The sequence below is a fragment of the Salvelinus fontinalis genome, chromosome 32 (assembly GCF_029448725.1).
Source record: "Salvelinus fontinalis isolate EN_2023a chromosome 32, ASM2944872v1, whole genome shotgun sequence".
In the NCBI taxonomy this organism is placed as follows: Eukaryota; Metazoa; Chordata; class Actinopteri; order Salmoniformes; family Salmonidae; genus Salvelinus; species Salvelinus fontinalis.
In genome coordinates, this window is record NC_074696.1 from 26,518,102 (window position 1) to 26,538,913 (window position 20,812).

A 20,812-nucleotide genomic window follows, 5' to 3' on the forward strand; every position below is an offset into this window, starting at 1 on the left:
TGCTTCATGTTGACAACTTTTGATAAATAGTCCAATGTCCAAATATTGTATTGAAGTGTCCAAATCAATAATCAATATGCAGAAACAGTTTGTGATAAATTGAAAACAAACGTAAAATGTAATACCAACACATTCATGTGCCACAATACTAATCATATTACTTGTATTATTATTTCTCACCAGATAAACTGTATATGCACCAAATTCCCTGTTGGTTTGACAAGTGGCAATACTTGTTTATCCATCACTCATACCGATAACACGTCGCAATCAATAGTCAGGTTGCAAGTCATGTTTAAACTAACAATACCGAAAAACCACACAGAATCTAGAGGACTTGTAGAAGACCGCAGCAGCTACATTTTGTAATGTTGCATTTTGTTTCAAGTCGGTTGCCAACCCTGAAAGGTAAACGCAACACTATTTTGTTAATCATATCGATATCACATTGAAATCAAAAGAGCAGGGGAAAAAGTTTAGGTCATATGCACTGTTTGAGCTAACACTATTCAAAGGCCACCCCGAATCTGAGAATAATTGATATACTACTGGTTAGAAAATAATTTGCAAAGACAGCGGTCTACATTTTGGAATGTCGTTTTGAGATTCTTTGTTATATAACACGACCCGACATAGGATATCAACACTGACAAGGGTTGGCTGGCTGTTATCGGAGTGTATTGGTGTGAGGCCAGCAACTTTGAGAGCTACCGCCCCGAATTCTCTGTGCCATTTGAGTTCGTAAATCAGGCTTACTTGGGATGAAGATGTCTCAGTTATGTTTTGGGAAGGTCAATGACCCTAGAGTTGGAAAATGTGTATTAGCAGTGCAGCAAATGGAGCGTTTGTGTGTCACTTTCCTTCGTCCTTCCATCTCATACATTTTTTCCATAGGGATTTTACCCTATGACCAACAATGTCACTATACAACAAGTTATTGCTCACATATACCCTTTAAAATCATACAGTCTTGGAAAGCATGAAACAGAGAATCTTACGTAGGAGCCTCTTTACTTTACCTAGCTGGCACAACAGCTATCTAGCTAGCGAATCATGCTAACCATTTAGCTAACGTTAGCCAGCTAGCTCAAAATGTAGAGGGGCTGTATGCGATAATGTAGAGTGATTTACATTTTAATCTTGCTACCTAGTTATATAGCTGTGGCCAACTAGCTAGTATCAACAATGGATTTCTACAACAATAGCACAGCTAACATTGACTAGATCATAAAGCAACACACACAGACATTCATTGCCAAACAACGCTACTGCCACCTTCTGGTTTGGAGTATTTTACCAAGGCTTAGTGGCTGACGACTTCAAGGTCTTTGCTGTGTGAAAACAAGAGAGATTGACTTCCGGCACTGTTCAAAACCCATATGGAATTCCGGGTCTCTGGCAGCGTTTGGATCTGCGGTCAAGAATGCTGAGTTCATCTCAGCCCTTCCGTCCCTTGATTTCTGGCCCTGACGGAGACATGGATCACACTGGGGGAAACACTGCTACTCCAGCTGCTCTTTCTTCATCTGACTAGTTTCTCTCATAATCCATCTGGTCGTCACGGTGGTGGCACAGGTCTACTCATTTCTCCTAAATTGAGATGTTCTTCTCTTTTCTCCCTCTCTCACCTCATCTCCTCATTTGAATTCCATGCTGTCACTTGTCCACTCAAGCTTAACATTGTCGTCATCTATCGCCAACCAGGTGCCCTTGGAGAGTTCCTCAATAAGCTTTACACCTTGATAAGCTCATTTCCTGACGAAGGCTCACCTCTCTTTGTACTTGGCGACTTCAACCTCCCGACGTCTTTCCAACTCTCTTTCCCCTCCTTGCCTCTTGACCTCACACTTTCCCCAATCCCTTCCAACTCACAAGGCAGGCAATACGCTTGACCTAATCTTTACTAGCGGCTGCTCATCTACTAATCTCACTGCAACTCAAATTCAGGTCTCTGATTAGTACTTTGCTTCCTTTTCTGTCTCCCTTTCCTCCAACCCCAACCACTCAGCACCAACCCAGATGGTCATACACCATCACAATCTTCTCTCTCCCATTACTCTCTCCTCTTCTATCATCTCTCCCTTCTGCTAAATCCTTCTCCGTCCTGTCTCCTGATTCTGCCTCGTTGACCCAACTCTCCTCCCTTTCTGCATCCTATGACTAGCAGTGTTGCCCAATTCAGTGGTATTTGCTTTTGTGTATATAGTTTGTCTAATGGAAATAAAGTGGTCATTCATTTTTGTCCATTAGGCCTATGGATTACCTACCCCCCGGCCGGCTAGGCACTCCCTAGCCGGCCGGGATGATGACATCCGCTACTCATTCACTCAGCCTATTGAGTCCACTGGTCTAACTCACACAACTACCCTATGCCTTGACCTACTTCTCACCTCTCTCTCCAGATGACATCCTTCGACTAGTGAGGTCTGGCCGACTGACAACCTGCCCGCTTGACCCCATCCCCTCCTCCAGACCAACTCTGGAGACCTTCTCCCATTCCTCACTTCCCTCATCCCTAACAACTGGCTGCGTCCCCTCTGACTTCAAAATGGCCAGAGTTGCTCCCCTCCTCAAGAAACCAACACTCGACTCATCAGATGTCAACAACTATAGACCCCTATCCCTTATTCTTTCCAAAACACTTGAGCGTGCGGTCTCTGATCAACTTCCTCGTTATCTCTCTCAGAACAATCTTCTTGACCCTAACCAGTCAGGCTTCAAGACAGAGACTGCTCATGTGTCACAGAGGCTCGCAGCACAGCCAAAGCTGACGCTCTCCTCTGTTCTTATCCTCCTAGATCTATCCGCTCCCTTCAACACCGTGAACCATCAGATCCTCCTCTCCACCCTCTCGGGGCTGGGCGTCTCAGGCTATGCACACTCTTGGATTGCATCTTACCTGGCCATATGTGACAAACCCCAGATGTGCCTTATTGCTATTATAAAATGGTTTACCAACATAATTAGAGCAGTAAAAATAAGTTGTCATACCCGTGGTAGACGGTCTGATATACCAAGGCTATCAGCCAATCAGCATCCAGGGCTCGAACCACCCAGTTTAAAAATATTAATAACGGCCCTTACAGCGCAAGTTTTCGCACGCGGTACCAGAATTCTATGCTGTTGATCTGAATTTGATTGTTGCATTTTGCTGCTATTCTCTGCACCCCTTGATAATTGTATAATTATTATTATAATCTATATTACATGTATTATCTGAAAGAGGCTTTGGTATTAGCATGTTTGAGGGCAGGAAACCTGAGCCGCTAAATTTGGTGTATTTGATACAATAGTGGCATACAAAGTGATAGTGGGGTATGAGCATGTATTACATATGGCGACTAGGGCTAAGGCCGGGAAAGGCTGGCATACTAAATCGTTTTTCCCTTTAAAAATACATTGAAATGTATTCTATCCTGGAAAAACGAGGCTACATCACCATGTCAACTATCATCACCACTAGACATGTAGCCTACAGATGCCTGCCTCGTCATCAAGCGAGGAAGATATTTCTCATCAAATACGGTGAGTATTATGGCTTGGATAGGTTTTAGCCTGGTCGAGGCGGAGGATAATGAGAACAGGGTGGTGGACAAAGTCATGTAAGCAACAAAGTGAGTTAGTTTATGCGGGTGATCAGATTGAATGGTGCGTGCGTGTAAGTAATCAGCTATATTGTATGCAGAGACCGTGGCACGAGTGAAGCGAGGTTGTAGATATAATGGGTTTTCGTAAACTATGTAGCTAGACAGGATTATCTAAGTTTATGCTTTGGCGCCATCTACGGGCTGAGTGTTATTTGGGTGGACCAGCTATCGCTCCCCTTCCAAAACGTGGTTACATTTGTATAAACTTCAAGTATTACAAACTATACAGTATATTCCTAGGAAAAGTCAATGTACTGTAACAACTAAAATCGTGCTCAAGTCTAAAGTAGTCTAGACTAGCCTAAAGGTTGTTGGCTAGTGAAAATGATTCGATGTAAATAATCAAATCATATTTTTCCTAGCCAACAACCATTTGGCCAAATGATTAAAAAAAATTACAAGAAAGCGTTATAAATGAAGGAATAACAAAAGTTGATTACATACTTTTCTTGTTCTGTTTTATTTAAAAAATAGAACCCAGGAGTCAAACAGAGTATTTCATTTCAGGTAAACAAACATGTTACATATTTTTGGAACATCCCCCCCAACAAACGTCCCAAGTCATACATTTTACATACATACATATATATATATATATATATATATATATATATATATTTTTTTTTTTTTTTTTTTTTTTTATAATATCAACATAAAGCAACAATTGTATCAGCCACTATCAGCCTACTTTCCACTTAATAGTGCTTAAGGGTGTGGTCAAATCAATCAAATGGTCCTTGCCAAAGCAAGGAATTGCACACCAGGCTGTATCACATAGCTCACAGATGTACTTGGTCAACATCAGGAAGACTGTAGACAGATCTTGCAATGCCTCATGCTTTTTCCTTGCAGGGCGGTCTGAGGGACATCCCTTGGAAAGTGGCGTCCAGTGAGGCGTAGAGGATTGTCAGAGGCAGGCCGGCCCCCAGCAGAAGGACGAGGTGTGTGGTGGTCCTCAAGGAGCTGCTGCATCAGGTTTATCCTGTACTGCAGGTAGGAGATCGCCTGTCCTGTGACCTGCCGGGGGACAACGTGGCCGTTGGGGAGAGCTATTAAAATGTTTTAATTTATAATTTAATTTAACTTCTTGTACCATTTAAGGGGCCTTTCTGGCAAACAGTTCTCCATGTCCACTTTGTTAACTGTTCCCAACTTCTTGTTGTACTCCAAGACAGTCTGGCTTCATTTTCCTCTCTCAGGTGACAGTAATTTTCTTGTGTCCAACATATTAGGAGGTGTGCAGTGGACAGAACATAGACGTCGTGTTTGTTGTGCCATTTCACTGCCATTATCTCCCTGTTTGTTTGAAACTACACCTCACGCATTTTATTTTTTAATATTGGCATCCCCTTCCTGTTGGATGTCACTGTGCCACAGGCCCCTGTGTTCTCACTCAAAAGGGTAGGGCTACTGAACCAGTGGGCTACTGAACCAGTTGTGCACAAATACAGTGTGCCCCGTTGAGGTAAGGCTGCAGAATTGTGATCAACACTGATCCAGATATGCCAAAATAACTTATCTGTGGTGGCACCGGTGTAGATGACCAGGTCCTATATATATATCCTGTCAGACAGTCACATAAAACAAACAACTTGCCTCCAAATCTGTGGCACTTTGATGGGATGCATTGGCGGAATGCAAACCTTCCTTTCCAAACCATGAGAGACTCATCAATGCACCTTGTGAGGAACAAACACTCTTCCAAATGCCCCGGTGAATCTGCCCAGGACATTCCTCATTTTGTTGGCAGTGGCATTGTTCAAAGTGGAGCGCCCTCAGCAAGACAAGGAAGTGGTCCTGGGAGTAAAGGGTTGGGGGAAAAAGGGGGTCTGGAGCATGGGGTCAGTAGTCCCTCACAGAGCCCTTCTTCTCTAGCCCCATCAGCAGCACTGTGACCAGGAAGGTATACATTTCACTGATGGTAGTGTTCACCCATTTTGAGAGCTTCCCTTTTACGCCAGGGGCAGTCTTCTCTTTCAGTTCACGAGAATACCTACAAACAAATATAAATATTTAGTGGGCTAAAAGCATTCAGAATTTTGATAAATTTGAAGAGAGCCTTGAGTCTTTCTGTAATATAAAAATGGGCATACCTGTTAGTTTCCTGCACCACACTCTCCACCAATTCCTCATCAATGAACATTTTAAAACATTGTGACTCTAGGCAGGGTGCTTTGTATGCCAGACATGGTGTCATTGAAGTATATCGATGGTGTGTGAAGTGACAGGATCTCCAGCAGCGAGGACCATCCTCCTCAACTTTAACCTCTTCTTCCTCACAGCCCACAATATTGACAGAAGCACCAGCATCTTGGGGAGGTGAGGGATGTTAATTTCTTTCAAGGTTGGGGTGGGCACCATTTTCCTCACAGTCCAGAAGGTTTGGGGGGGGGGGAACAGATATTCCTCATCACTATCTGATTGATCTGACTCACTCTCATACACAGATTCTTCATCAGAATGACTAAATATTTATTTCTCCTCATCAGTGAGTCGTTTCCTTTGGAAAATCGGACATCGTCGCTATACTCAATGGCTATCAGTGTCTGTCAAGAGTTAAGTTTGTCAGTCCTGACAGAAACTTAACTATGGTTACTCTGGGTTGCTAGCTCAGACCTCCTTTCCAGGGGTTTTATTTAGATTATAAACTTCTCCTGTGTTTGCCCCCCATTTGATAAATCCCCCCATCATAGTAATATTTCAACCATCATATCCCCCCACAACACTTTCCCCCCCATTTCTACCCCCCCAATGCACTTAAAACACCCCCAAAGAAAATGACCCCCCCACACACACAAAAAATGGTTTCAACCAAATCTGGCAACCTGGCAAGGCTTGTATTTGAGTGATGATCTGTGAGGTGATAACATTTTATTTGCTTTGTGATTGGTCAAAAACTGTAAACAACTTGTCTTGTGCTCCGGTTCTTGTAGACACTAACAAGCTCATGCAGATTTTTAATATGCTGAAAAGTGGCCAAATTAAGTTTATATTTTCCGGGCAATAGGCGCAGCCATCTTTGACGTTGTTTATTTGCGTCTTATGCCGTGTTCAAAACAACTGGGAACTCTGAAAAATACAAGGTAAAATCATGACATCAGTGATCAGAAAGTCAGAGCTCTAGAAAGAGGCCCAGAGTTAGAATTCTGAGTTGGACGACCATTCAAATCTATTTTCCCCTAATCGGAGTTCCCAGTGGCTTTGAAATCAATGAAGTCGGAAATTTCTGAGTTCCCAGTTGTTTTGAATGCGGCATTCTGAGATCAGGGAGTTTTCGCTTGTCAAACATGGCAGCCATCATAAAGAATTTATCTGCTGTTAGCTTATCTGACACGCATTTCTTTTCTAAACAACATTACATTCGTTTATTGTGCTCACCAGAGATATGGTATATTGTAAACTAGTCTAGCTGTTAGGTCACTAACTTACGTTTTGTTTTTTGTCAGCGCAACCTGTTTAGACTGGTTTATGGAATGAGTTTGGCTGTGGATGTGTTCCGTGTGATGCTTGGATGTTGAAGTTCACATTTATCTTTTACAATAAAAGGTCAAATTGAGGAATAAAGTTTAAGACCTTTATTTTCCATCAGTGCAAAAAAACATTTAGATGCTGTTCAGACAACTATGGTGTTGCCACTGTTCCAATCACATGAGATCGTACGCTGCATGACCACTCAACAATGATCACAAATATGTGATCGTACGCATCAAAGGGTTATGAAGCATATACCTACTTAGTACTCCCGCACAGTTGAGCTAGTCACGGGTTGGTTTTTAAAAAGCACCACAGGAGAAAGCGGGGGCAGATGTGTCCAGCTGGGTATTGACAGGGGCCGCGTTTTATATTGAAAGTACAACAGTCTTTTTTTGCTTCAATATAGTGATCAGGGATGTGCAACTATAGTTTTCCTTCACAGAAAATACATTACTGCAACACATTCGGCAGAAAATAGCTTCATTTTCATCAGATGACAACATAAGTGCAACGCTATCATTTCTAATGATTAAGTCTATTATAGAAATAAATGTAGCCAGCTACATTTCCTAATGTCTTAAAGTACATTTTACCAGAGAAAAATAGGCTGGCTACACCAAGAGAAGAAGCTACACAGTCGTAGTGCTATTAAAAGTGGTAGGTGAACAGCACAGGAGGTTGGTGGCACCTTAATTGGGGAGAACGGGCTTGTGGTATTGACTGGTGCAGGAATAAGTGGAATTGTATAAAATACATGGTTCAGCTGTTTGATGCAACTCCATTTGCTTCGATCCAGACAATATTATGAGCCATTCTCCCCTCTGCAGCCTCCTGTGGTGAACACGTCTCATCTGTGATATTTTGGTTATAAGACTAAAACAATATACCACATTACATTTTACTAGTAATACATTTATTGTTCAAGAAACATTACAAAGACCGCTCATCCGTTTTTTTTATAGAAGCAAATATTTTGGCTGGTAAGATATCCGGGTGGCTGGTATATTTTTAAATCTACTTGTCACAGTGGCTAGTGGACCCAAAAGTACATTTTAGGCCTTGCACCACACCCTCCAATGAACCATCAAACAAGCAACCCATCAATAAAGTACCAAGATCAAATCCTACTACACCGGGTCTAACTATTATCACAGATTATAAAGTGAAACCCAGCCGCTAGTTGTCCAGTGACGTGAGCCTACCAGACGAGCTAAATACCTTTTATGCTCACGTTAAGGCTAGCAACACTGAACCATTTGTATTTATTTTTTATTTCACCTTTATTTAACCAGGTAGGCAAGTTGAGAACAAGTTCTCATTTACAATTGCGACCTGGCCAAGATAAAGCAAAGCAGTTCGACACATACAACAACACAGAGTTACACAAATACAGTAGAAAAATAAGTCTATATACAATGTGAGCAAATGAGGTGAGATAAGGGAGGTAAAGGCAAAAAAAGGCCATGGTGGCAAAGTAAATACAATATAGCAAGTAAAACACTGGAATGGTAGATTTGCAGTGGAAGAATGTGCAAAGTAGAGATAGAAATAATGGGGTGCAAAGGAGCAAAATAAATAAATAAATAAATACAGTAGGGGGAGAGGTAGTTGTTTGGGCTAAATTATAGATGGGCTATGTACAGGTGCAGTAATCGGTGAGCTGCTCTGACAGCTGGTGCTTAAAGCTAGTGAGGGAGGTAAGTGTTTCCAGTTTCAGAGATTTTTGCAGTTCGTTCCAGTCATTGGCAGCAGAGAACTGGAAGGAGAGGCGGCCAAAGGAAGAATTGGTTTTGGGGGTGACCAGAGAGATATACCTGCTGGAGCGCGTGCTACAGGTGGGTGCTGCTAAGGTGACCAGCGAGCTGAGATAAGGGGGGACTTTACCTAGCAGGGTCTTGTAGATGACCTGTAGCCAGTGGGTTTGGCGACGAGTATGAAGCGAGGGCCAGCCAACAAGTGCGTACAGGTCGCAGTGGTGGGTATTATATGGGGCTTTGGTGACAAAACGGATGGCACTGTGATAGACTGCATCCAATTTATTGAGTAGGGTATTGGAGGCTATTTCGCAACGAAGGATGCTTTGTTGCGAAATAGGAAGCCAATTCTAGATTTAACTTTGGATTGGAGATGTTTGATGTGAGTCTGGAAGGAGAGTTTACAGTCTAACCAGACACCTAGGTATTTGTAGTTGTCCACATATTCTAAGTCAGAACCGTCCAGAGTAGTGATGTTGGACGGGCGGGCAGGTGCAGGCAACCATGCATGAGAGCACCAGCTATTCCGGGTGACCACACTCTCCGTAGCCGATGTGAGTAAGACCTTTTAAACAGGTGAACATTCAAAAGACCGCAGGGCCAGACAGATTACCAGATTGCCTACTCAAGAGCATGCGCTGACCAACTGGAAAGTTTCTTCACAGACATTTTCAACCTTTTCCTGACACAGTTTGTAATAACTACATGTTTCAAGCAGACCACCATAGTCCCTGTGCCCAAGAAAGCCAAAGTAATCGGTCTAAATGACTATCGGGCGATATTGAAGCACTCACATCTGTAGCCATGAAATGCTTTGACAGGCTGGTCATGGCTCAAACACAATCAACCCAGACACCCTGGAACCACTCCAATTTGCGTACTGCCACAACAGATCGACAGGTGACCCAATCTCTATTGCAATCCACACTGCCCTTTACTATCTGGACAAATCAAACACCTATGTGAGAAAGCTGTTCATTGACTACAGTTAAGCGTTCAACACCATAGTGCCATCCAAGCTCATCACTAAGCTAAGGACCCTGGGATTAAAAACCTCCCTCTGCAAATGGATCCTGGACATCCTGATACCCTCACCTCCTGGGGGTGGCCTAAGCAACAAAATCTCAGTAGTGCATACCTAGTCCCTTCATGGAATCTCTGTTTACCCACGACTGCATGGTCACACAGGAATCAAACACCATAATTAAGTTTGCCGACTACACAGCGGTGGTAGGCTTGATCACCGACGACGAGACTGCCAAGTCACTGACCACCTCCCTGTAGGCTGTGTGGTGCAAGGACAACAACCTCTCCCTCAACAAGACAAAAGGAACTGATCATGGACTACAGGAAACGGAGGGCCAAGCACACCCCCATCCACAGGGCTGTAGTGGAGCAGGTTGAGAGCTTAAAGTTTCTCTGTGTCCACACACACACACAACAGTCAAGAAGAGGGCACGACTACGCCTCTTCCCCCTCAGGTGACCGAAAAGTTTTAGCGTGGGCCCTCAGATCCTCAAAAAAGTTCTACAGCTGCATCATTGAGAGCATCTGAACTTTGCTGCAGCACTGCTTGGCATGGCAACTGCTTGGCATCTGACCATAAGGTGCTAACAGGGTAGTGTGTACAGCCCAGTACACCCCCCCTCTCTCTGCATTGTTGGGAACAGCCCGTAAGTAAGAATTTCACTGTTAATCTGCACGGACAAAACATTTTATTTGATATCCTAACATATCAGGCATAAAATCCCTATGGAAAAAAGGAATGTGATGGAAGTAAGAGTTAACACACAAACGCTCCAATTACTACACTGCTGTCACACAATTTCCAACTCTAGGGAAATAGCATTAAGACAGTCACCCCATGTGAGTCCGACAACCCAAATGTGGGGGTCTGGCTCATCATGGACTATACTGACTGTGCAGCAAGTATGTTTGTTAGGTGAGACAGTCCATTAGTTACTGTTTATACAAAAACATTGTACTTATTTTATTAACTAATACATCTGGGGGTGATTGACAAAAAAAGTTGTTGGAAAACCTGCGGCGTTTGAGTTTGCACATCCACATTACCCTACATAACTAACGTTAGCTAGCTGGTTAGCAATGCGTTACCCTTTTTAATACCGAATATACATTTCAGAAATGTTTTTCTTACCTGGTCATTGTCCTCTTCAGCAACTCTTTTCTTCGCACTCTTTACTTTAGCTTTATTCATGGTGCCGTTTTTCTGCGATTCTAGAGTTACAGTAGGCATGCTTCTTGTACATCAACAGCCGACCATGTGGGATTCCGCAAGAGGTCAAAGTTGAAAGTTGAGAGCGTTTTAAAACTGCAATTTTCTAAAGTGATTAAAAACATACGTCTGTAATTATTTCATAGTAGATAATTACATAATGTTATAGCTCAAATTAATTACCGTAAATATGCTGCAAATGTATAGGGTCTGAAAAAATTGGAGGTCAAAGTTTAAAGGTACATTTTTGTGTATTTCATATATTTTATTTCATCTTGTGTTATTTTATTATATAATCAACATTAGTACTATTTTGGCATTTAATTCATGACACTTTGGTTGTCTTTGGTGGATAATTGTTTTCCTCCCTGATGAGGTCACAAAATGGCGACCACCATGCGCCTGTGCAATGGCCTTTCTCTACGCAGTTGTTTATATTTGTCGATTTGATGGATACTTCCACTTATAATAGTTTCTCAATTAGCTAAAAGTCTTCGAAATATTTTTGTTTGTGTTAAGATAAGGAGAATTTCCAAAAGAAATTGTATAGTTGTTACAGCAAAGATTGCGCTGTGTTTTGGATGAGCTTTTCTCTGGAGTTCTCATCCCCTGTTGTTGGCTATTTTGGGAGTTTATCAACTTTTCAAGCGATTCTTGTCACTTTCGTTGATAATGGAGTTTCACGTTGGTGGGTCTGTTGGGGTCGTTGTCAGTGGGAATAACGTACCTGCATTTCTCACAAAACTTTGGACTCTTGTTGAGGATCCTGACACCGATCCTCTAATCTGCTGGAGCCCAGTGAGTTAGCTAGCGAACGTTACTAATGCTAACTAACCTACTACCTAGCTGCTGGACACCTTACTTTGTATATCGACTTGGTTCACTTTCTATACATTTGTTAGCTAACGTTATATGTCATTCAATATGTTAGCTAACTAGCGGGACATAATTAAACACATACACCGTTAACTATATTTAGCAAACTATATGATAAACCACATCAGTTAGCCAACTAGCTAGTTAGCCTTGGTAGCTAGCTTGCTAACCAGATTATACGAGTTGGTTGGACTGAGTCAGAAAGATGTTAGTTAACTAGCCAACTTAATTTGGTAAAATGTGAAGGTGACACGTTTGTCTGGGCAGCAATTGCCAGGGGAGTTTCGTGGCCGGTGCTTTGGTCACTCCAAGCTTCAGCTGTTGCTGGGTATCAATTATCGTTAGCTGGCTAGCTATGTTAGCAAGCCTTGTCTGCAGCCAGCTAATTTGGGGAACTCTGGACACCGTAACTAGCGGTCGGTGTGTGTCAAACAGCCATGCAAAAACCACACAATCATTGAAACTAGCTAGCATGGTTATGAGAAAAGGGGGTGTGAGAAAAGGGGGGTGTGGCTCTATAACCAATTTGAGAAATGGATGATGAATATGTGTATCATGCCGCCGTTGCATTGTCTGTGTGGCAATTTGACAGCCTTTTTCCAGACATTGCTAGCAACTATTTATATATTTATATTCGCTACCCCACCGTGTTAAATAAAAAGCGACGTAATCAACGGCCAATGTTTACTTTTTTAATTGGGACTGACATAATTGCAAATCAGTCTGACAGTACTTTTGACAGTATTTCAATCTGAAGGAAGTAGCTATGGTTTGAAAGTGACTGAAATTCATCAAGTGTATTAGGACGTTATCAGGCAATCATTTTGTATTATCTTCTGTGTAGGAAAAAAAGCATAATTAACTAGGTTTCCATCCAATCTTTATGCTACTAAAGTACATGTCAGATATTATTTTTTGCCAAAGGCCTGTTGGAAACATTTGTGGGTGAACTTTGCCACTGGCGACAAAACAAAATAGGCTAGAGAAGGTGGAATCTTTTTGTCGGAAAAATGTATTATGTGAGAAATGTCAGTGAAAACTCTTATGGGCTGATAATATCCATCATATCGAAGTCAATTTGGAGTCACTCAATGGCATGTGTGGTCCTCCCACTATGACTCGTTGGGAAAGCATGCAGTTTATTAGGCTACAGATTAAATGAACTTCACAGGAAGGTGAAAGTGCAATGTGATGAGCATGATGCCCCTTTCCAATAAACATTGAGGGTTTTATTCTGGTGACATGATCATCTAGGCTTGGCTGCCGTTTGACATAATCTCGTCATGTAGACTATACATGCACTGTGTCTGCGAGCTGTTGGCTAGAGTGCATGTGCTAATACTACAGTGGGCATATTCACTATATAATGTAACCTTTTTTGTGGGAAAATCATGCATTTTTAAAAGGCGTTGGAAATGCATTAAAGTTTATATTTTTATTCTGGACACACAGTGCATTGGGAAAGTATTCAGACCCCTTGACTTCTTCCACATGTTAAATTACAGCCTTATTTGAAAATCTACTCACAATAACCCATGAGGAAGCAAAAATATGTTTAGAAATGTTGGCAAATTTAGTCAAAATAATAAACTGATCACATTTACATAAGTATTCAGACCCTTTACCCATGACTTTGTTGAATCACCTTTGGCATTGATTACAGCCTGGAGTCTTCTTGGGTATGATTCAACAAGTTTGGCACACCTGTATTTGGGGAGTTTCTCCTATTCTCTGCAGATCCTCTCAAGCTCTGTCAGGTTGGATTTGGGAGCGTCGCTTCACATCTATTTTCAGGTCTCTCCGGAGATGTTCAATTGGGTTCAAGTCCGAGCTCTTGCTGGGGCACTCAAGGACATTCAGAGACTTGTCCCGAAGTCACTCCTGCGTTGTCTTGGATGTGTGTTTCGGGTTGTTGTCCTGTTGGAGGTGAACTTTCTCCCCAGTCTGAGGTCCTGCTGAGTGCTCTGAAGTTGGTTTTCATCAAGGATCTCTCTGTACTTTGCTCCGTTAATCTTTCCCTCGATCCTGACTAGTCTCCCAGTCCGGCCTCTGAAAAACATCCCCATAGCATGATGATGCTACCACCATCATGCTTCACCGTAGGGATGGTGCCAGGTTTCTTCCAGACGTGATGCTTGGCATTCACGCCGAATAATTCAATCTTGGTTTCATCAGACCAGAAAATCTTGTTTCTCATGGTCTGAGAGTCTTTACGTGCCTTTTGGCAAACTCAAAGTGGGCTGTCATGTGCCTTTTACTGACGAGTGCCTTCCATCTGGCCACTAACATAAAATCCTGATTAATAGAGTACTACAGAGATGGTTGTCCGTCTGGAAGGTTCTCCCATCTCCACAGAGGAACTCTGGACCTCTGTCAGAGTGACCATTGGGTTCTTGGTCACCTTGACCAAGGCCCTTCTCCCCCGATTGCTCAGTTTGGCCGGTCGGACAGTTCTAGGAAGAGTCTTGGTGGTTCCAATCTTCTTCCATTTAAGATTGATGGAGGTCACTGTTCTTGTGGACCTTCAATGCTGCAGACATTTTTTGGTACCCTTCCCCTGATCTGTGCCTCGTCACAATCCTGTCTCGGAGATCTATGGACAATTCCTTCGACCTCATTGCTTTGTCTTTGCTCGGACATGCACTGTCAACTGTGGGACCTTTATATAGACAGGTGTGTGGCTTTCCAATTAATCTCCAATCAATTTAATTTACCACAGGTGGATTCCAATCAAGTTGTAGAAACATCTCAAGGATGATCAATGGAAGCAGGATGCACCTGAGCTTAATTTCGAGTCTCATAGCAAATGGTCTGAATACTTATGTCAAGCTATTTCTGTTTTTTAATACATTCACAAACATTTCAGAAACCTGTTTTCGCTTTGTCATCATGGGGTATTGTGTGTAGATTGAGGAGGTATTTTTTAAATACGTTTTAGAACAAGCCTGTAACGTAACTAAATGTGGAAAAGGTATTTGTAATATTTTCCGAATGCGCTGTAAGTTAACTGCAAAAGGTATTTTTATGTGCACTAGGTCATCACGCACAGCCTTTTATCCGCAACAACTCAATTTGATGGAAACGCATGTCTGGTGGGAGAATGTGCATATTTCCAATGTCATACTAACATACTAATAAAGAAAATAGAAAATAGGCTTCGTTTCCCACCAATGGTGCGTTTCCACCAAACTGACTTGTTGCAGATAAAAATCAGTGTGTGATGACAGTGCACACAAAATGTACCTTTTTACGTACATGACAATTTAAAGTTCAATGTGTTTCTATCACATTTTCAACTCTACCTATAAATTTCTCACAAACTGTTGCGTTAAATAGCAAAATGTGCCTCCTCTGGTCTTGGCACCTGCACTCTAACCAACAGTTTGCAGATACTCTGTGGGTAGTCTAGTCTACATTATGAGATAATTCATGCAAATATTTGTATTTGTCAAACAGCAGTCAAGCATAGATCATCATGCCACCAGAATCAGACCTTCGATATTCATTGGAAATGAGCATCAAGAACACGGTGCACTTTCACCACCCTGTGAAGTTCATCACAAATTATTTCATTTAGGTAATAAACTGCATGGTTCCAACCCCCTGTGATGGTGTCATAATATTTTGTATCTTAAACCATTCAAAAGCCTGAGCCACATTTGTAGGAAGAAAACAGAAACTCCTCTGTTTATTATAACTACATCTAGCGGCTACCGGAGGTTACTGATGTGACCCTGGTTCAATTATTCTATATTTTTCCCGTAGTTTCTCTCGCGATCCCATTTTCAAATCAGGCGACCCCACATCACCCAAGTTTGGTAAACGCTGGGATAGACCAAACGGTTCAAGAGAAAATATAATAATGAATGAAAAAAGCATCTAATCAACAATGGCATTATTTTCAATTAACTCTACCGCTCTTCCAACGATTGACTTTGGCGCCAAAACATTAACAACAAGGACATATTGACATGGTCAAATAAGTGTAAAAAAATATATAAACAAGGATATTTCATGCTAAAAGCCTCGTATTAAACACCAATGGTATTCACTAAGTTGGTTGTTTATATTTAGGATAATATTTTACAGCTTTGTCATACAGTTTTAAAATCATGTTATTAGATTATTACATATTTTACATTTGATAAGGCCACACAGAGGGCCAGAATCAATTAGACGCCTGTGATAATCTGAAGTATCCAAAATAGCCATTTTAATAAAATTTCCCCCAAAAACTTGAAAGCTACCGAAATGCTGGTAGTTTACTGGTAAACTTAGAATGTTTCCAGTTATATAACCTCCCTTTGCAAACCTTTTTAGGGATGTTATCTCTAACTAGCATACTGGGTAGGAGAAAACCCTGCATGTGTTGATGCAGCCTCTCATGTCTATCCAAAGGCCTCCTATATGTTCATGGCCTCTGATCCAAGCAGCTGACTTCCCTCAGCATCCATTTCCTAAAACTGAATAGATAGCTAAATAACAAACTAACATTCAGGCAAAACACTTCTATTCTTCTACACTGGACTATTTCACTTTTCCACTAGTTCAGCCCTCATTGCATCATGATGCCCTCCCAGATTGTCTGAATGTCCCCAGAATATTCAGGTTATGTTCAAATAAATCAATTACATGTTGACCTACTAATTAGGATATCACTACAGGTATTGGAATGCTCTGTCTTTATAGGTTTCAGAGGGTTCTTTTTGTCTCTTTACATTGCCAATGTGGTATTTCATAATGATTCAACCTGTAAACCATTGCCAGAGACTCGCCATAGTCACAGAGTTTAGTTAGAGACTTTATCAGACCCAATGTTGTTTAGCTTTGTTGTAAGCCACCCAAGGCAGCTTAACCTGATTCTTAGTACATTCTCAGTACATAGGGCCTAGCTAAGGTAAACTGGGGTTCTGCGATTATTTCTTTAACTGTTATTGTTCTTCCTTTACAGAATGGCAACAGCTTCCATGTGTTTGATCAGTGCCGATTTTCCAAGGAGGTGCTTCCCAAGTATTTTAAACACAATAACATGGCCAGCTTTGTGCGCCAGCTCAATATGTGTGAGTTGTCATTCGTGTATTTAATACGTTAGGCATAGCAATGAAATCTTTATAGTAGCTTCGTTTGATTTGCTTATACTTTTTATGTTTCTCCAGTTTAGCATTCTGTCCCCAGAACCTTCACTTATCGGTTTTGGGTGTGCGGTAGATTCTGCAGATTATTATTTTATTACAGGCAATTTCTCAGAAGTTAAGGTAGATGTAACCACGTTTTCTTTTCTTTTTTACTGAAATCCTTTCACTTTTTTTGTTTCTTTGGTTATGTAATCCACTTGCATGTTATTTATTAAGACTGAAAAGGCTAGGAGGATATGATTGCATACAGTGACCTATAAATCAGCCTGTATTTTTTGTTTCTGAAATTTGCCTATGTAAGTTCCTCGTATCTCTAGAAATTGAATAGTATGTCTTAGCCAAAACTGTGTTGTTTTTTTCTTTCTACAGATGGCTTCCGCAAAGTAGTTCACATTGAGCAGGGCGGCCTGGTGAAGCCTGAGAAGGACGACACTGAATTCCAGCATCCCTACTTCCTCCGCGGACAAGAGCATCTGCTGGAAAATATCAAACGTAAAGTTACCAATGTAAGTGCAAAATTATCAAGTTGATCATCATGATATTTCTGATTCATGTATCATGCCCTTCTTCATACTCAACTCCGAACAGTCTTTTTAAATAGGCTTTACATAGCCCAAACAATATTATGTAAGAAAGTATTACAAATATGTTACGTTTCTAGTCAGAACTATGTAGCCAACTCCCTGTAGAAAACACAGATGGAAAGCCTCAGTAAAACTCCTCATAGAGAAATCTATTGGGATGCTCCTCAGACAGACAGCATGTCAGACCGACAGCATATGCTCCCAGTGCATGGCCTGCTTGGCCTGATTTTTCTCTCTGCTCCCTTCCACTCCTGGGACAGATTGAGCTAATCTAGTGGTCTCTGTGGAGCCTGCCATCTGGGGATGGGTGGATTAGAGAAAGCAGGCCAGGGAGCTCGTAATCTGACGTTGCAGGACCCTTTAATGCAGTCACTTTCTGCTCCGCTCAGTCCACTGATTTACTGCTGTTTCCATCTGCACCTTGATATAGTCTGCCTCGGGCCAACTGACCAGTTCAGGCTAAAAACTGAATACCGAATCATACACTTTCATTGTGTTTCCATTGTCTATCCCTCAGGGTTCAAGTCGGGGCCAAGACCGACACTGAAGGCTCGTTTTTATCTCTTTCCCGCCTCACTTTAACAGTTTGCGTTAACCATTTCGTCATGTTCTCCCTTTCCTCAGGTGTCCAATGTTAAACATGATGAGCTTAAGATGAGCTCAGACGATGTCTCGAAAATCCTGACCAACGTGCAGCATATAAAGGGCAAGCAGGAGACCATAGACTCCCAAATCATCGCCATGAAGCAGTAAGTGAAACATTGAGGCACATTCTGATTCATATTGTGACTCTTTCTCATGCATATTGGACGGTTGACACGGCTTAACTAATAAATTGAAATGAACAAAATCAACAGAAGGTCTGACAAGTATAGTGCAAAGTATAACCCCCAAATCCACATACAGTGCATTCGGAAAGTATTCAGACCCCTTGACTTTTTCCAAATTTTGGTACATTTGAGTAAGGTTGTAACAATACCCCATAATGACAAAACAAAACAGGTTTTTAGAAGAAGAAAAAAAGCCTATTTATTCAAAATAAAAAAAACTATCACATTTACATAAATACTCAGACCCTTTATTCAGTACTTTGTTGAAGCACCTTTGGCAGCGATTACAGCTTTGAGTCGTCTTGGGTATGACGCTACAAGCTTGGCACACCTGTATTTGGGGAGTTTCTCCCATTCTTCTCTGCAGATCCTCTCAAGCTCTGTCAGGTTGGATGGGTCGCGTTGCTGCACAGCTATTTTCAGGTCTCTCCGGAGATGTTCGATTGGGTTCAAGTCCAGGCTCTTGCTAGGCCACTGAAGGACATTGACACTTGTCCTGAAGCCACTCCTGCATTGTCTTGGGTGTGTTCTTAGTGTCGTTGTCCTGTTGGAAGGTGATTCCTCGCCCAGATTGAGGTCCTGAGCGCTCTGGAGCAGGTTTTCATCAAGGATCTCTCTGTACTTTTCTCCGGTCATCTTTCCCTCGATCCTGGCTAGTCCCTACCGCTGAAAACATCCCCACAGCATGATGCTGTCACCAGCATGCTTCAGCGTAGGGATGATGCCAGGTTTCCTCCAGACTCTGGGTATTCAGACCAAAGAGTTCAATCTTGGTTTCATCAGACCAGAGAATCTTGTTTCTCATGGTCTGAGAGTCTTTAAGTGCCTTTCGGCAAGCTCCAAGCGGGCTCTCATGTGCCTTTTACTGAGGAGTGGTTTCCGTCTGGCGACTGTACCATAAAGGCCTGATTGGTGGAGTACTGCAGAGATGGTTTTCCTTTTGGAAAGTTCTCCTATCGCCACAGAGGAACTCTAGCGCTTTGTCAGAGGAAACTTCGGGCTCTTGGTCACCTCCCTGACCAAGGCCCTTCTCCCCCGATTGCCCAGTTTGGCTGGACGGCAAGCTCTAGGAAGAGTCTTGGTGGTTCCAAACTTCTTCCATTCAACAATGATGGAGGCCACTGTGTTCTGGGGGACCTTCAATGCTGCAGACATTTTTTAGTACCCTTCCCCAGATCTGTGCCTCGACACAATCTAGTCTCTGAGGTCTACTGACAATTCCTTCAACCTCATGGCTTGGTTTTTGCTCTGACATGCACTATCAACTGTGGGACCTTATATAGACAGGTGTGTGGCTTTCCAATTCATGCCCATCAATTGAATTTACCACAGGTGGAGTCCTATCAAGTTGTAGAAACATTTCAAGGATGATCAATGGAAACAGGATGCACCTGAGCTTAATTTCGAGTCTCACAGCAAAGGGTCTGAATACTTATGTCAAGGTATTTCTGTTTTTTAATACATTTGCAAACATTTCAAAAAACCTGTTTTCACTTTGTCATTACGGGCTATTGTGTGTAGATTGAGGACGTTTTTACTTATTTAATACATTTATGAACAAGCCTGTAACGCAACTAAATGTGGAAACGGTATTCGGAATACTTTCTGAATGCACTGTAAGTTAACTGTTAACAAAGTTTCTGAATACTTAAGTAAATATGTTTTTTATTTTTTTATTTTATACGTTTTAATAAAATTCTGAACCTCTTTTTCACTTTGTCATTACGGGGTATTGTGTGTAGATTCATGATGATTTTTATTTAATCATTTTTAGAATAAGGCTGTAACATAACAATGTGGAAAAAGTCAAGGGGTCTGAATACTTTCCGAAGGCACACTGTAGATGTAAAATTGTAGAACATTTTCAGAATTGACTGCTCCTTGAACGAGCCAAAAACATTCCTACCCCAGCTTTGCCTCTGTTCCACACAATAAGATTCTCTTTCGCTCACGCTTTGCTGCTGGTTTGCTAAATTAGCGAGCATGTATATTGTGTCCCCATAGGGCTGCCGTAGCCTAGCATGCTGCATTAAGGCGGTGTCAACCAGTTTATTTTAAGCTAGTGATTAGGCTGCTAGAGACAGAATTCCTAGAGGCCTGTCAGAGCCTGAAATATACATGCAGGAGTCAGTGTGCTGTTTGAATCCACAGAGCTGTCCTAAATTAACACTTTCACGCTATTTTGTAAAACTCCAATTAAGGGCGCACATCTAGTGATAAAAAGTATAGTTTTTAATGGTGGTAGAACTGCAGCTGTGGAGAGTTGGACCTTCTGT

The 20,812-nt window shown here is 41.8% G+C and overlaps 2 protein-coding genes across 5 annotated transcripts in view; one reads left to right on the forward strand and one right to left on the reverse strand.

Annotated features, from left to right (window-relative positions):
- LOC129830989 (ribosome biogenesis protein bop1-like) overlaps positions 1-11,177 on the reverse strand; it is a 170,978-nt gene extending 159,801 nt beyond the window's left edge. For both annotated transcript variants that reach the window (XM_055893921.1, XM_055893920.1), the window contains exon 1: positions 11,034-11,177. In XM_055893921.1, coding sequence (XP_055749896.1) covers positions 11,034-11,132 — 99 coding nt within the window. In that variant the 5' untranslated portion in view covers positions 11,133-11,177. The remainder of the gene's footprint in view (positions 1-11,033) is intronic.
- Positions 11,178-11,477: 300 nt separating this feature from the next.
- The window catches only part of LOC129830993 (heat shock factor protein 1-like), a 30,944-nt gene continuing 21,609 nt past the window's right edge, over positions 11,478-20,812 (forward strand). For 2 of the 3 annotated variants that reach the window (XM_055893933.1, XM_055893935.1), the window contains exons 1-4: positions 11,478-11,909; positions 16,939-17,047; positions 17,492-17,628; positions 18,331-18,455. In XM_055893933.1, the coding sequence (XP_055749908.1) occupies positions 11,784-11,909; positions 16,939-17,047; positions 17,492-17,628; positions 18,331-18,455 (497 nt within the window). In that variant the 5' untranslated portion in view covers positions 11,478-11,783. The remainder of the gene's footprint in view (positions 11,910-16,938; positions 17,048-17,491; positions 17,629-18,330; positions 18,456-20,812) is intronic. The other variant, XM_055893932.1, reaches the window with a different exon arrangement.